The sequence below is a fragment of the Pristiophorus japonicus genome, chromosome 18, assembly GCF_044704955.1.
Source record: "Pristiophorus japonicus isolate sPriJap1 chromosome 18, sPriJap1.hap1, whole genome shotgun sequence".
Lineage (NCBI taxonomy): Eukaryota > Metazoa > Chordata > Chondrichthyes > Pristiophoridae > Pristiophorus > Pristiophorus japonicus.
This window is the reverse complement of record NC_091994.1, coordinates 106061528-106074791: the sequence shown is the minus strand read 5'-3', so window position 1 is coordinate 106074791 and position 13264 is coordinate 106061528. Positions and strand designations below refer to the sequence as shown.

The following is a 13264-nucleotide window of genomic DNA, read 5'->3' as shown; positions in this document are numbered from 1 at the left end:
GACAGTGGTTGAAGGAAAGGGTGGGTGGGGAGTCTGGTTTGCCGCACGCTCCTTCCGCTGCCTGCGCTTGCTTTCTGCATGCTCTCGGCGATGAGACTTGAAGTGCTCAGCGCCCTCCCAGATGCTCTCTCGCCACTTAGGGCGATCTTTGGCCAGGGACTCCCAGGTGTCGGTGGGGATGTTGCACTTTATCAAGGAGGCTTTGAGGGTGTCCTTGAAACGTTTCCTCTGCCCACCTGGGGCTCGCTTGCCGTGTAGGAGTTCCGAGTAGAGCGCTTGCTTTGGGAGCCTTGTGTCAGGCATGTGAACAATGTGGCCCGCCCAATGGAGTTGGTCGTGTGGTCAGTGCTTTGATGCTTGGGATATTGGCCTGATTGAGGACGCTAACGTTGGTGCGACTGTCCTCCCAAGGGATTTGCAGGATCTTGCGGAGACATCATTGGTGGTATTTCTCCAGCAATTTGAGGTGTCTCCTATATATGGTCCACGTCTCTGAGCCAACAAGATATAATGCAACTTTTCACAACTGCTTCACACTGACATGAAAATGGTAATATAACCTCACACCGTGAATTAGAGGCAAATGCACATTTATGGGAACGATAAGATAGTGGTAATATTACTGGACTAGTAATCCAGTGGCCTGGACTAATGATCCAGAGACATAAGTTCAAATCCTACCACGGCAGTTGGGGAAATTTAAATTCAGTGAATTAAATAAATCTGGAATAAAAAGTTAGTACAAGTTCGACCTCGGAAATCCGGAAACCTCGGGACCGAGGCCGTCCCGGATTTCGTAACGTCTTTCCGACGTCCCAAATCCGGAAACACTGAGGCTCGGGTATTTCTGGATTTCGGGACCCTTCGGCCGGCTGTATTCTGGGCGGAAAAAAACGCCCGAGAAAGGCCTGCAGTGCAGCCCCAAGGACAGCGGTAAGTATGAAGACCTGCAAAAAAGGTACGTTAAAGATTTTTATTTTTTAATTCTTTTGTAGCCATTCAATAGTGAAGCGTCTTGTGAATGTTTTGTGATTTTTTTTGTATGTTTTCCCCTCTCCCAAGGCCCAGCTCGTGGCGGTAATCGGCTTCAGAGTAAAGTTGGCGATGACTGACCGCAGTTTCCACTGATTTTTACGGCTGGGCCTTTAAAAAATAACGGAGTGATTAGCGGTATTTTTTTGCGCAAAATTCCCAAAAATACCACTGTTGGCGTTTAAAAAATGTCCGGATTTCGGATCAGCGCGATATCCGGATTTCGTAACATTCCGGAGTTTGGAACTCCGGATTTGGGAGGTTGAACCTGTGACCATGAAACTATCGGATTGTCGGAAAAACCCATCTGGTTCACTGATGTCCTTCAGGGAAGGAAATCTGCCGTCCTTACCCGGTCTGGCCGAGATGTGACTCCAGACCCACAGCAATGTGGTTGACTCTTAAAAGCCCTCTGAAATGGCCCAGCGAGACACTCAGTTGTACCAAACTGCTACGACGAAATCACTGTGGGAGCACCTTCAACACACGGACTACAGTGGTTCAAGGAGGCGGCTCAGCCCCACCTTCTCAAGGACGATTAGGGATGGGCGATACCTGGGAGTCCCTGGCCAAAGATCGCCCTAAGTGGCGAGAGAGCATCTGGGAGGGCGCTGAGCACTTCAAGTCTCACCGCCGAGAGCGTGCAGAAAGGTTATGAACTTTTTTAAGTTCATAAACTTTTTAAAGTCCAGTGCTGGGACCCCAGCTATTTACAATATATATTAATGATTTAGACGAAGGTATTGAATGTAATATTTCCAAGTTTGCAGATGACACTAAGCTGGGTGGCAGTGTGCGCTGTGAGGAGGATGCCAAGAGGCTGCAGGGTGACTTGGACAGGTTAGGTGAGTGGGCAAATGCATGGCAGATGCAGTATAATGTGGATAAATGTGAAGTTATCCACTTTGGTGGCAAAAACAGGAAGGCAGATTATTATCTGAATGGTGACAGATTAGTAAAAGGGGAGGTGCAATGAGACCTGGGTGTCATGATACATCAGTCATTGAAAGTTGGCATGCAGGTATAGCAGGCAGTAAAGAAAGCAAATGGCATGTTGGCCTTCATAGCGAGAGGATTCGAATATAGGAGCAGGGAGGTCTTACTACAGTTGTACAGGAACTTGGTGAGACCACACCTTGAGTATTGTGTACAGTTTTGGTCTCCTAATCTGAGGAAGGACATTCTTGCTATTGAGGGAGCGCAGCGAAGGTTCACCAGACTGATTCCCGGGATGGCGGGACTGACATATGAAGAAAGACTGGATTGACTAGGCTTATATTCACTGGAATTTAGAAGAGAGGGGATCTCATAGAAGCATATCAAATTCTGACGGGATTGGACAGGTTAGATGCAGGAAGAATGTTCCCGTGTTTGGGGAAGTCCAGAACCAGGGGTCACAGTCTAAGGATAAGGGGTAAGCCATATCGGACCGAGAAACCTTTTCACCCAGAGAATTGTGAACCTGTGGAATTCGCTGCCACAAAGTTGTTGAGGCCAGTTCGTTGGATATATTCAAAAGGAGTTAGATGTGGCCCTTATGGTTAAAGGGATTAAGGGGTATGGAGAGAAAGCAGGAATGGGGTACTGAAGTTGCATGATTAGCCATCATCATATTGAATGGTGGTGCAGGCTCGAAGGGTCGAATGGCCTGCTCCTGCACCTATTTTCTATGTTTCTATACCCAACAAAAAGTCTCACATTTTCTGGCAAATTACCAACAAAAGATAACCATCTGTCAGTTGACATGAATTTTTACACAGACACTCTCATTACCTTGAGCACGAGATTCAGATACACATCTTGCTTGTGTCTGCATATTTTGTTGAGAATGAGGAAGGCAAGCACTCGCACTGTCTCCTCTCCTGTACTCCACTGGTTTATCGCTTGCTAGAGGACATAAAGGTAGGAGTTAAATGCAGGCAGCAATGAGAAACTGTCAGCTGCAATCAAAGTCTCAAAGCTATTTCCAGCTTCGTTCTTCACGATTGGCACAAAAGCAAATGAACCTTTTTAGAAAAAAAATATTCAGGGATTTTATTTTCAACATGGCCAAGAATACTGGTCTTCCTTTTACCCTCATGCTCAGAGGGAACCTTGCACACAGATTCCAAGCTGGAACTGTGCACTGTTAACTTTCCAACAGACGGAGGGCCATTTAAATTCAGTTGCTCAAATACCCGAGAGAGATACCAACAACAGTAGTGTGTCACTGCACTCCAATGCACCCACCCCTACCTCTAGTGTCCCCCCCAAGATCTATCCTTGGCCCCCTCCTATTTTCCCATCTACATGCTGCCCCTTGGTGACATCGTCCGAAAACACGGCGTCAGTTTCCACATGTACACTGATGACACCCAGCTCTACCTCACCACCACTTCTCTCAACCCCTCCACGGTCTCTAAATTGTCAGACTGCTTGTCCGACATCCAGTTCTGGATGATGAACAGAAATATTCTCCAACTAAATATTGGGAAGCCCGAAGCTGTTGTCTTTGGTCCCCGCCACAAACTGCGTTTCCTAGCCATCCCTCTCCCTAGCACCTGTCTGAGGCTGAACCAGACTGTTCACAACCTCGGTGTCATATCTGACTCTGAAATGAGCTTCCGACCACATATCCGCAGCATAACTAAAATCGCCTATATCCACCTCCGTAACATGGCCCCTTGCCTCAGCTCATCTGCTGCTGGAACTCTCATCCATGCCTTTGTTACCTCTAGACGTGACGACTCCAACACACTCCTGGCGGGCCTCCCACATTCTACCCTACGTAAACTTGAGGTCATCCAAAACTCGGCAGCCCGTGTCCTAACTCGCACCAGGTCCCGCTCACCCATCACCCCCTGTGCTCTCTGACCGACATTGGCTCCCGGTTGAGCAACGCCTCGATTTCAAAATTTTCATCCTGGTTTACAAATCTCTCCAAGGCCTCGCCCCTCCTTATCTCTAATGTGCTTCAACCCCACAACCCTCTCCCCACCACCACCGAGATGTCTGCGCTCTTCTAATTCTGCTCTCTTGAGCATCCCTGATTATAATCACTCAACCATCGGCGGCCGTGCCTTCGGTTGCCTAGGCCTCAAGCTCTGGAACTCCCTCCCTAAACCTCTCCACCTCTCTTTCCTCCTTTAAGACGCTCCTTAAAACCTACCTCTTTGACCAAGGTTTTGGTCAAGCTTTTGGTCATCTGCCCCAATTTCTCCTTATGAGGCTCGGTATCAAATTTTTAAGAACATAAGAAATAGGAACAGGAGTAGGCCATACGGCCCCTTGAGCCTGCTCTGCCATTCAATAAGATCATGGTTGATCTGATCATGGACTCAGCTCCACTTCCCTGCCCGCTCCCCATAACCCCTTATCGTTTAAGAAACTGTCTATTTCTGACTTAAATTTATTCAATGTCCCAGCTTCCACAGCTCTCTGAGGCAGCGAATTCCACAGATTTACAACCCTCAGAGAAGAAATTTCTCCTCATCTCAGTTTTAAATGGGCGGTCCCTTATTCTAAGATTATGCCCCCTAGTTCTAGTCTCCCCCATCAGTGGAAACATCCTCTCTGCATCCACCTTGTCAAGCCCCCTCATAATCTTATACGTTTCGATAAGATCATTTCTCATTCTTCTGAATTCCAATGGGTAGAGGCCCAACCTACTCAATCTTTCCTCATAAGTCAACCCCCTCATCCCCGGAATCAACCGAGTAAACCTTCTCTGAACTGCCTCCAAAGCAAGTATATCCTTTCGTAAATATGCAAACCAAAACTGCACGCAGTGTTCCAGATGTGGCCTCACCAATACCCTGTATAGCTGTGGCAAGACTTCCCTGCTTTTATACTCCATCCCCTTTACAATAAAGGCCAAGATTCCATTGGCCTTCCTGATTACTTGCTGTACCCACATACTATCCTTTTGTGTTTCATGCACAAGTACCCCCAGGTCCCGTTGTATTGCAGCACTTTGCAAAAGTTCTCCATTTAAAAATAACTTGCTCTTTGATTTTTTTTCTGCTCACACTTTCCAACATTATACTCCATTTGCCAAGTTTTTGCCCACTCACTTAGCCTGTCTATGTCCTTTTGCAGATTTTTTGTGTCTTCCTCACACATTGCTTTTCCTCCCATCATTGTATCATCAGCAAACTTGGCTACGTTACACTCGGTCCCTTCTTCCAAGTCGTTAATATAGATTGTAAATAGCTGGGGTCCCAGCACTGATCCTTGCAGCACCCCACTAGTTACTGATTGCCAACCAGAGAATGAACCATTTATCCCGACTCTCTATTTTAAACATAGAAACATAGAAAATAGGTGCAGGAGTAGGCCATTCGGCCCTTCGAGCCTGCACCATCATTCAATAAGATCATGGCTGATCATTAATCTCAGCGCCCCTTTTCTGTTAGTTAGCCAATCCTCTATCCATGCTAATATATTACTGTTTTATACTTAACCCCTTGTAATCTGTATGACACCTGACCACCAGAGGGCCCAGCTGTTGGAGTCCCAAGGAATCCCAGCATCCCTTGGGAACGCGGTATATAAGCAGGCCACCCACGAGGTAGCTGCGCTCTGGAGTCTTATTAAAAGGAGCTGAGGTCACACTTGCTCATTGTACAAAGTACTCAGTTTCATCCTTTATCATGAGTGTACCAATTACCTCCAACCCCGTGAACTTTTATCTTGTGCAGTAACCTTTTATGTGGTTTTTGTCTCATAATACTCCTGTGAAGCGCCTTGGGGTGTTTTACTATGTTAAAGGCGCTATATAAATACAAGGTGGTGTTGTTGTTGGCTAGCCGCTACCTCAGTCAGCGTGAAAATGAAGGATGTGGTATCCATGTCGCTGCCTACTCGGGAGATCACACCGTTCACACGAGGGGCATTTGCACAATCTGGCGGTCACCATTTTCTCGCTGGTTCACTCTCACCCAAAGTCAGCCTTGGTCACTGCACAAAACCCAACTGAAGAAACTTGGCAGAAAACTGCTCCGCCCAATAAGAAGGGAGAAATTTAAAACTCAGTGTTCACATCGGTGAAGAACCAACCGTCTTTAAAGAGTGGCCACAGCTCACAGCAGTAAAGGGGGGAGTATCACCGCCCGAAGGCACGGGCTTAACTCTTCACCTCTGTTCAACCTCCAGCTGCGGTGGGGATGGGGGAAGGGGAGAGAAGGGATTTACTGAGTGGGGACTCGAGTCACTGGGTCAGTGTCATAGTTTGCCCAGCAGCCAACCAAAGAGGGTGTTACTGGCAGGTTGAAACAAGTGCACACAAGCCTCAAGCAACGGAAGGCGAGGTGGCTCAACAAAAACTGGGAGATCCGCACTGTTTGGGTTCCTTATCCGCCTTGGGGGACGGTGCAATGATCCTTCACTCGATTGTTCCCTGGGACGAGAGGGGAGATTGAGCCTACACTCTCTGGAGCTTAGAAGAATGAGAGGTGATCTCATTGAAACTTATAATATTCTGAGGGGGATCGACAGGATAGATGCTGAGGGTTTGTTTCCCCCCGGCTGGAGAGTCTGGAACAAGGGGGCACAGTCTCAGGATCAGGGGTCAGCCATTTGGAACTGAATTGAAGAGAAATTTCTTCACTCAGAGGGTGGTGAATCTTTGGAATTCTCTACCCCAGAGGGCTGTGGTTGCTGAATCGTTGAATATATTTAAGGCGGGGATAGATTTTTTGACTCTAGGGAAAATATAGGGAAAGTGGAGTTCAAATCAAAAGATCAGCCATGAAGGCTTTTATTTTATTTATTCATTCCTGGGATGTGGGCATCGCTGGCAAGGCCAGCATTTATTGCCCATCCCTAATTGCCCTCGAGAAGGTGATGGTGAGCCGCCTTATACAAGTGAGTGACTTGCTAAGCCATTTCAGAGGCCAGTTAAGAGTCAACCAACTGGAGTCACATATAGGCCAGACCGGGTAAGGACGGCAGATTTCCTTCCCGAAAGGACATCAGTGAACCAGGTGGTTTTTTATGACAATCCGGTATTTTCATGGTCCCCATTACAGATACTAGCTTTTTAATTATAGATTTTTAAATTTTTATTTAATCAACTAAATTTAAATTCCCCAGCTGCTGTGGTGGGATTTGAACTCATGTCCCCAAGTCATTAGTCCAGGAATTCTCTACCCCAAAGGGATGTGGGTGCTGAGTCGTTGAGTATACTCAAGGCTGAGATCGATTGATTTTTGGACTGTAGGTGAATCGAGGGATATGGGATCGGACGAGAAAGTGGAGTTGAGGTCGAAGATCAGCCATGATCTTGTTGAATGGTGGAGCAGGCTCGAGGGGCCGAATGGCCGACTCCTGCTCCCTTTTCTTATGTTCTTATGTAAACACAATGTAAACTGAGGGAGTATGTCTTTCATCTTAGGACTAATATCCTTCAACTAATAAAGCGGAGATTGAGAGCATCTTCACCCAGTGTAAAGGTAACTAACTACTGAAAGGCAGGGAGCTCAGGTCGAGGTCCTTACACCAGAGATAAACCTGTGCAATGAAGCATCCTGGCAGAAATAAACTTTCCGATCCATCAGATTATCCTCATAAAGCACAACCTATCACCATGAATTTCAAACCGCTGGGTGCATGAGAGCATTCATAGTTGATAGATGACTGCCCCCATCCACCTGAATTAACAGAGATCACTGCCTACACCATTTATACAACCCAATATGGTTTTTATGATAATAATTAGTTCTCGCTGGGCTGTTTGATGCAGCGGGACACGGGAGGAACGTGAAGAGGCAAGGGCAGGATGGTAGCACGGTGCCCCAGGCAAACTCGCGCAGGTCATTCGCCTTGACGGTGGGAGGGCAGAATCATAGAAATCTACGATACAGAAGGAGGCCATTCGGCCCTTCGTGTCGGTGTTGAGAAGAGAACACAGACCAGATCCTTCTCGAGTGCAGCAAAAGGCGCAGAGGAAGTTGGAAAGATTTATTTTTGGGGGGTGGGGAGAGGGGATTGGTGGTCAAGTGGACTACTGTTAAGTGTTGGGTAAATGGAACGATTTCTCCACTTTCCAACAGCAACATCACGTGTTCCCGGGCCAGTTACAGCGTGGGCAAATGCACAGTAAATCTCTCTCATCGCTATTCTGTTCCAACACCTTCAAAGAGCAAACCCGACTGCACCAGTGTGTCAAGTCCATTTCTCACAGCGCGCTTCTGACCTTGAGTGTGAACCTAGGTCCCATTAGGAGGGATTTTGCTATACTGACTTGTACCATGAACAACTTAATAGGAAGGGAGGAATACAATCACCATCACTAAAGTAGTAGTACTTGGTAAAATAATGGGACTAAAGGCGGACAAGTCCCCTGGACCTGATGGCCTGCATCCTAGGGTCTTAAAAGAAGTGGCTGCAGAGATAGTGGATGCATTGGTTGTAATCTACCAAAATTCCCTGGATGATGGGGAGGTCCCAGCGGATTGGAAAACCGCAAATGTAACGCCCCTATTTAAAAAAGGAGGCAGACAGAAAGCAGGAAACTATAGACCAGTTAGCCTAACATCTGTCGTTGGGAAAATGCTGGAGTCCATTATTAAGGAAGCAGTAGCAGGACGTTTGGAAAAGCATGATTCAATCAAGCAGAGTCAGCATGGTTTTATGAAAGGGAAATCATGTTTGACAAATTTGCTGGAGTTCTTTGAGGATGTAATGAGCAGGGTGGATAAGGGGGAACCAGTGGATGTGTATTTGGATTTCCAGAAGGCATTTGATAAGGTGCCACATAAAAGTTTACTGCACAAGATAAAAGTTCACGGGGTTGGGGTTAATATATTAGCATGGATCGAGGATTGGCTAACTAACAGAAAACATAGAGTTGGGATAAATGGTTCATTCTTGGGTTGGCAATCAGTAACCAGTGGGGTGCCGCAGGGATCAGTGCTGGGACCCCAACTATTTACAATCTATATTGATGACTTGGATGAAGGGACTGAGTGTAATGTCGCCAAGTTTGCTGATGATACAAAGATGTGTGGAGAGCAAATTGTGAGGAGGACACAAAAAATCTTCAAAGGGATATAGACCCGCCTCCTGGAGCCCCACCCCCTGGAGCCTGAGCCACAGTATGGTGACAGATTAAGAAAAGGGGAGGTGCAACGAGACCTGGGTGTCATGGTACATCAGTCATTGAAGGGTGACATGCAGGTACAGCAGGCAGTTAAGAAAGCAAATGGCATGTTGGCCTTCATAGTGAGGGGATTTGAGTACAGGTACAGGGCCTTGGTGAGGCCACACCTGGAGTATTGTGTACAGTTTTGGTCTCCTAACCAAAGGAGGAAGGACATTCTTGCTATTGAGGGAGTGCAGCGAAGGTTCACCAGACTGATTCCCGGGATGGCAGGACTGACATATCAAGAAAGACTGGATCAACTGGGCTTGTATTCACTCGAGTTCAGAAGAATGAGAGGGGATCTCATAGAAACGTTTAAAATTCTGACGGGTTTGGACAGGTTAGATGCAGGAAGAATGTTCCCAATGTTGGGGAAGTCCAGAACCAGGGGTCACGGTCTAAGGATAAGGGGCAAGCCATTTAGGACCGAGATGAGGAGAAGCTTCTTCACCCAGAGAGTGGTGAACCTGTGGAATTCTCTACCACAGAAAGTTGTTGAGGCCAATACACTAAATATATTCAAAAAGGAGTTAGATGAAGTCCTTACTACTAGGGGGATCAAGGGGTATGGCGAGAAAGCAGAAATGGGGTACTGAAGTTGCATGTTCAGCCATGAACTCATTGAATGGCGGTGCAGGCTCGAAGGGCCGAATGGCCTACTCCTGCACCTATTTTCTATGTTTCTATGTTTCTATAAAAGTAACTTGAAGAAAATTATTTGGGAAATAGCAAGTTAAGAGTTTAATGTGGAGCCTCAGAGTTGGTAAAATGGTTTTGAGTAATGGTTAAATGTGGAAAAATTGAATTCGACCATTTTGTGAATGTGATTGTGAAGAACGCAACACAAAATTGGACTCTTAATAAAACCACAGCATATACCCCATAACAGAAAGCACTCGGGCATATGAGATACAGCATTTCTGCAGCAGACAGACCAACATCAACGTGCTAACAACCGAGTCACTGGTGTAGGAAACACGCAGAAAACACTGGGCTCTACAACAGGTCAGTCAGCATCCAACATCGTATTAAATGGCGGAGCAGGCTCGAGGGGCCGTATGGCCTACTCCTGCTCCTAGTTCTCATGTTCAATTAACACGGTATTATCCAGGCCTTACCTTCAGAAGTAGTCGGCAGTGTTTTGGAAAACACAGATAGTACGACACTAACTGAAGCACGTGACGGAGGACAGCTCTAATGACCGAGGCTTCCGTCAAACTTGATAACAGCTGGAAAAAAAAAAGAGAAGAAGAAAACCGTTTGCCTTTCGGTGTAAAGTTTTTCTGCCGACATTTCAAGTTTAGTAAGAAGGAAAAAAAAAACCCTGCGTGGAGAGGGTGTGATAAACATGCCTGCTACGTCTGAACACGACACCCCGAAAACATATCTAACCCACAGAGCAGTGAGAGACGTTCCCTGGAATTTTGGGGCGGGCGGTGAGCGACCCCTTTAAGTGGCTGTGCGGCCCGTTCAAATGTTCGTGCACGCGCGGCTATTCCCGGTCGAAAAACCGGTTAGCGTCCTGCGCGGGAGCCCCAGACCGCCGCGCGGTTGCGCAGCTTAACCGGAACACTGGCGAGAGACCAGCGGAGTGGGAGAGACCAGGAAAGTGTGGAGTTTATTCCGAGTGAGAGACCGGAGGCGGCAGTTAAAATGGGAGAGATTGCAGCAAGTGTCTAACTTTTCCTTATTTATTGTGTAGTATTTTGATGTTAATTGACTCGGGAGTCGAAATTCGGTTTTTAACGCCACCCGATAGCGCCGGAGATTGGGGGGGGAGGGGGGGGGCGCTAAAAACTTACCGACACGGCAGAATGGTGTCCAGAGACCTTTAGTTGGGCGATGGGGGCAGCGCCGAGAGGTAGCGCAGCGCGCTGTACCACCACCCACGTGGTGACATCATCGAGCGCGCACCGCCCCCCCCCCCCCTCCCCCCTTGGCACCGCGGCAGCAAACTCCGGTTCGATCGCCCACTTCCACCGGCGCGAGCTTTTCCCCGACTGTGGAAGCTGTCGGTACCTCGGGGATCCCGGGGCGACATCGTCCACAGAGCAAGGCAAGTTGTGAAAAGTTACATTCATTTAGCTTCTATTTATTTATGGCAGCAGTGGGGAAGTGTGGGTGTGAGTCACTGAAATTTTCACAAACGTGTTTTTTCCCCCCCCCCCCCCCCCCCCGTTTTCAGGCGCAAGGATGCCGGCATCCGGGAAAATGGAGTCGGCCTCTCGAGCTCCCGCTCCGCTGGTGCCCGAGGATGTGTGTGCAAGGCCTTTTTTAGCGCTCCACTCTCATCTTTGGGGGGGAAAAAAACTGAATTTTGCAATTTGAGGCGGTAATTACCGCCTGGCCAATAAAATCACTGCCCAGGCGGTATCACCGCCTCAAGAACGGCGGGATCAAATTTTGATCCCTTAGTTTTAATTGTTCAAATACTAAGAATCGTTTTACTTATTTTCACCTTTTCCATATCCATCTTTTCTTGTCCCATTTTGCCTCACCTCGTCAAATCTTTTGTCATTTAATCTCTCCTGCCTTCCACCCTGTCGCAGACCTTCCCTTTTGTTCTTTCCTCCCCTCCCCCCTCCCCCGCGCTCCCCTCCCCCCGCCCAACTTTCCCTGCTCCTGCACTTGCTTCAAACTGATTAAATCTCTGAACTTTTTCCAGTTCTGACAAAAGGTCTTTGGCCTGAAACGTTCACTCTGTTTCTCTCTCCACAAAACGCTGCCTGACCTGCTGAGTATTTCCAGCAGTTTTTTTTTCTTCCAGATTTTCAGCATCTGCAGTATGTTGCTGTTGGAACTTGGTCGTCATCTGCCTCAGGCTATGGCTGCAGCCAGCCATTGGTTTGTTAAGTCGTCTTTTGGATGAGACGGTAAACCGAGGCCCCATCTGCTCTCACGTGAACGCAAGAGATCCCATGGCACTATTTCGAAGAAGAACAGGGGAGTTCCCCCCGGTGTCCTGGCCAATATTAATCCCTAAATCAACAAGTAGGCTGCCACGTTGCCCACATTACAACAGTGACTACACGCCAAAAGTACTGCATTGACTGCGAAGCGCTTTGAGATGTCCGGTGGTCGTGAAAGGCACTATATAAATCCAAGTCTTTCTTTAAGTCATTGATTTAAGCAGGTGGTGAGTCGTGGTTCTCTGATCAGCTGGTCTTTACTGTGGCCTTAGAGAGAGTGTTCAAATTTGAATTTATTAACAAGCAGGTTCGGGTCAGGTGAGAAGATAACATTTCTACAATTTCAAACACGATCCCAACACCCCCACTTCCGGTTTTAATCGATTTTTAATCAGGTTGCGTGCCTGCATTTCAACAAGGCTTCTATTTTTAACTACTGTCGGACGTGTTTCCCAGCCCTCGGGAAACCCGGCAGGTTACAGGAGGTGAAGAGTTGAATCCATGAGATAAGTGGCTTTACAGCATTGCTGATGGACCAGGAGGAGCAGGCTTGTTTCATCCAGGCCCAACAAGCTAACCTATAAATCCCTCACCCCACCGCCCCCCCACCCCCAAACTATCGGCTCCCCCCCCATCCCCAAACTATCGGCTCCCCCCCCCATCCTCAAACTATCGGCTCCCCCCACCCCACCCCCAAACTATCGGCTCCCCCCACCCCACCCCCAAACTATCGGCTCCCCCCACCCCACCCCCAAACTATCGGCTCCCCCCACCCCACCCCCAAACTATCGGCTCCCCCCACCCCACCCCCAAACTATCGGCTCCCCCCACCCCACCCCCAAACTATCGGCTCCCCCCACCCCACCCCCAAACTATCGGCTCCCCCCACCCCACCCCCAAACTATCGGCTCCCCCCACCCCACCCCCAAACTATCGGCTCCCCCCACCCCACCCCCAAACTATCGGCTCCCCCCACCCCACCCCCAAACTATCGGCTCCCCCCACCCCACCCCCAAACTATCGGCTCCCCCCACCCCACCCCCAAACTATCGGCTCCCACCCCCCCATCCCCAAACTATCGGCTCCCCCCCCCCATCCCCAAACTATCGGCTCCCCCCCCCATCCCCAAACTATCAGCTCCCCCCACCCCACCCCCAAACTATCGGCTCCCCCCCCCCCATCCCCAAACTATCGGCTCCCC

The 13264-nt window shown here is 48.4% G+C and overlaps 1 protein-coding gene across 1 annotated transcript in view; it reads right to left on the bottom strand.

Annotated features, from left to right (window-relative positions):
- noc2l (NOC2-like nucleolar associated transcriptional repressor) overlaps window positions 1-13264 on the bottom strand; it is a 233678-nt gene that overhangs the window by 165770 nt on the left and 54644 nt on the right. The window contains exons 8-9 of the mRNA XM_070860484.1: window positions 10273-10383; window positions 2806-2919 (exon numbers count right to left, since the gene is read on the bottom strand). Of these exons, the coding sequence (XP_070716585.1) occupies window positions 2806-2919; window positions 10273-10383 (225 nt within the window). The remainder of the gene's footprint in view (window positions 1-2805; window positions 2920-10272; window positions 10384-13264) is intronic.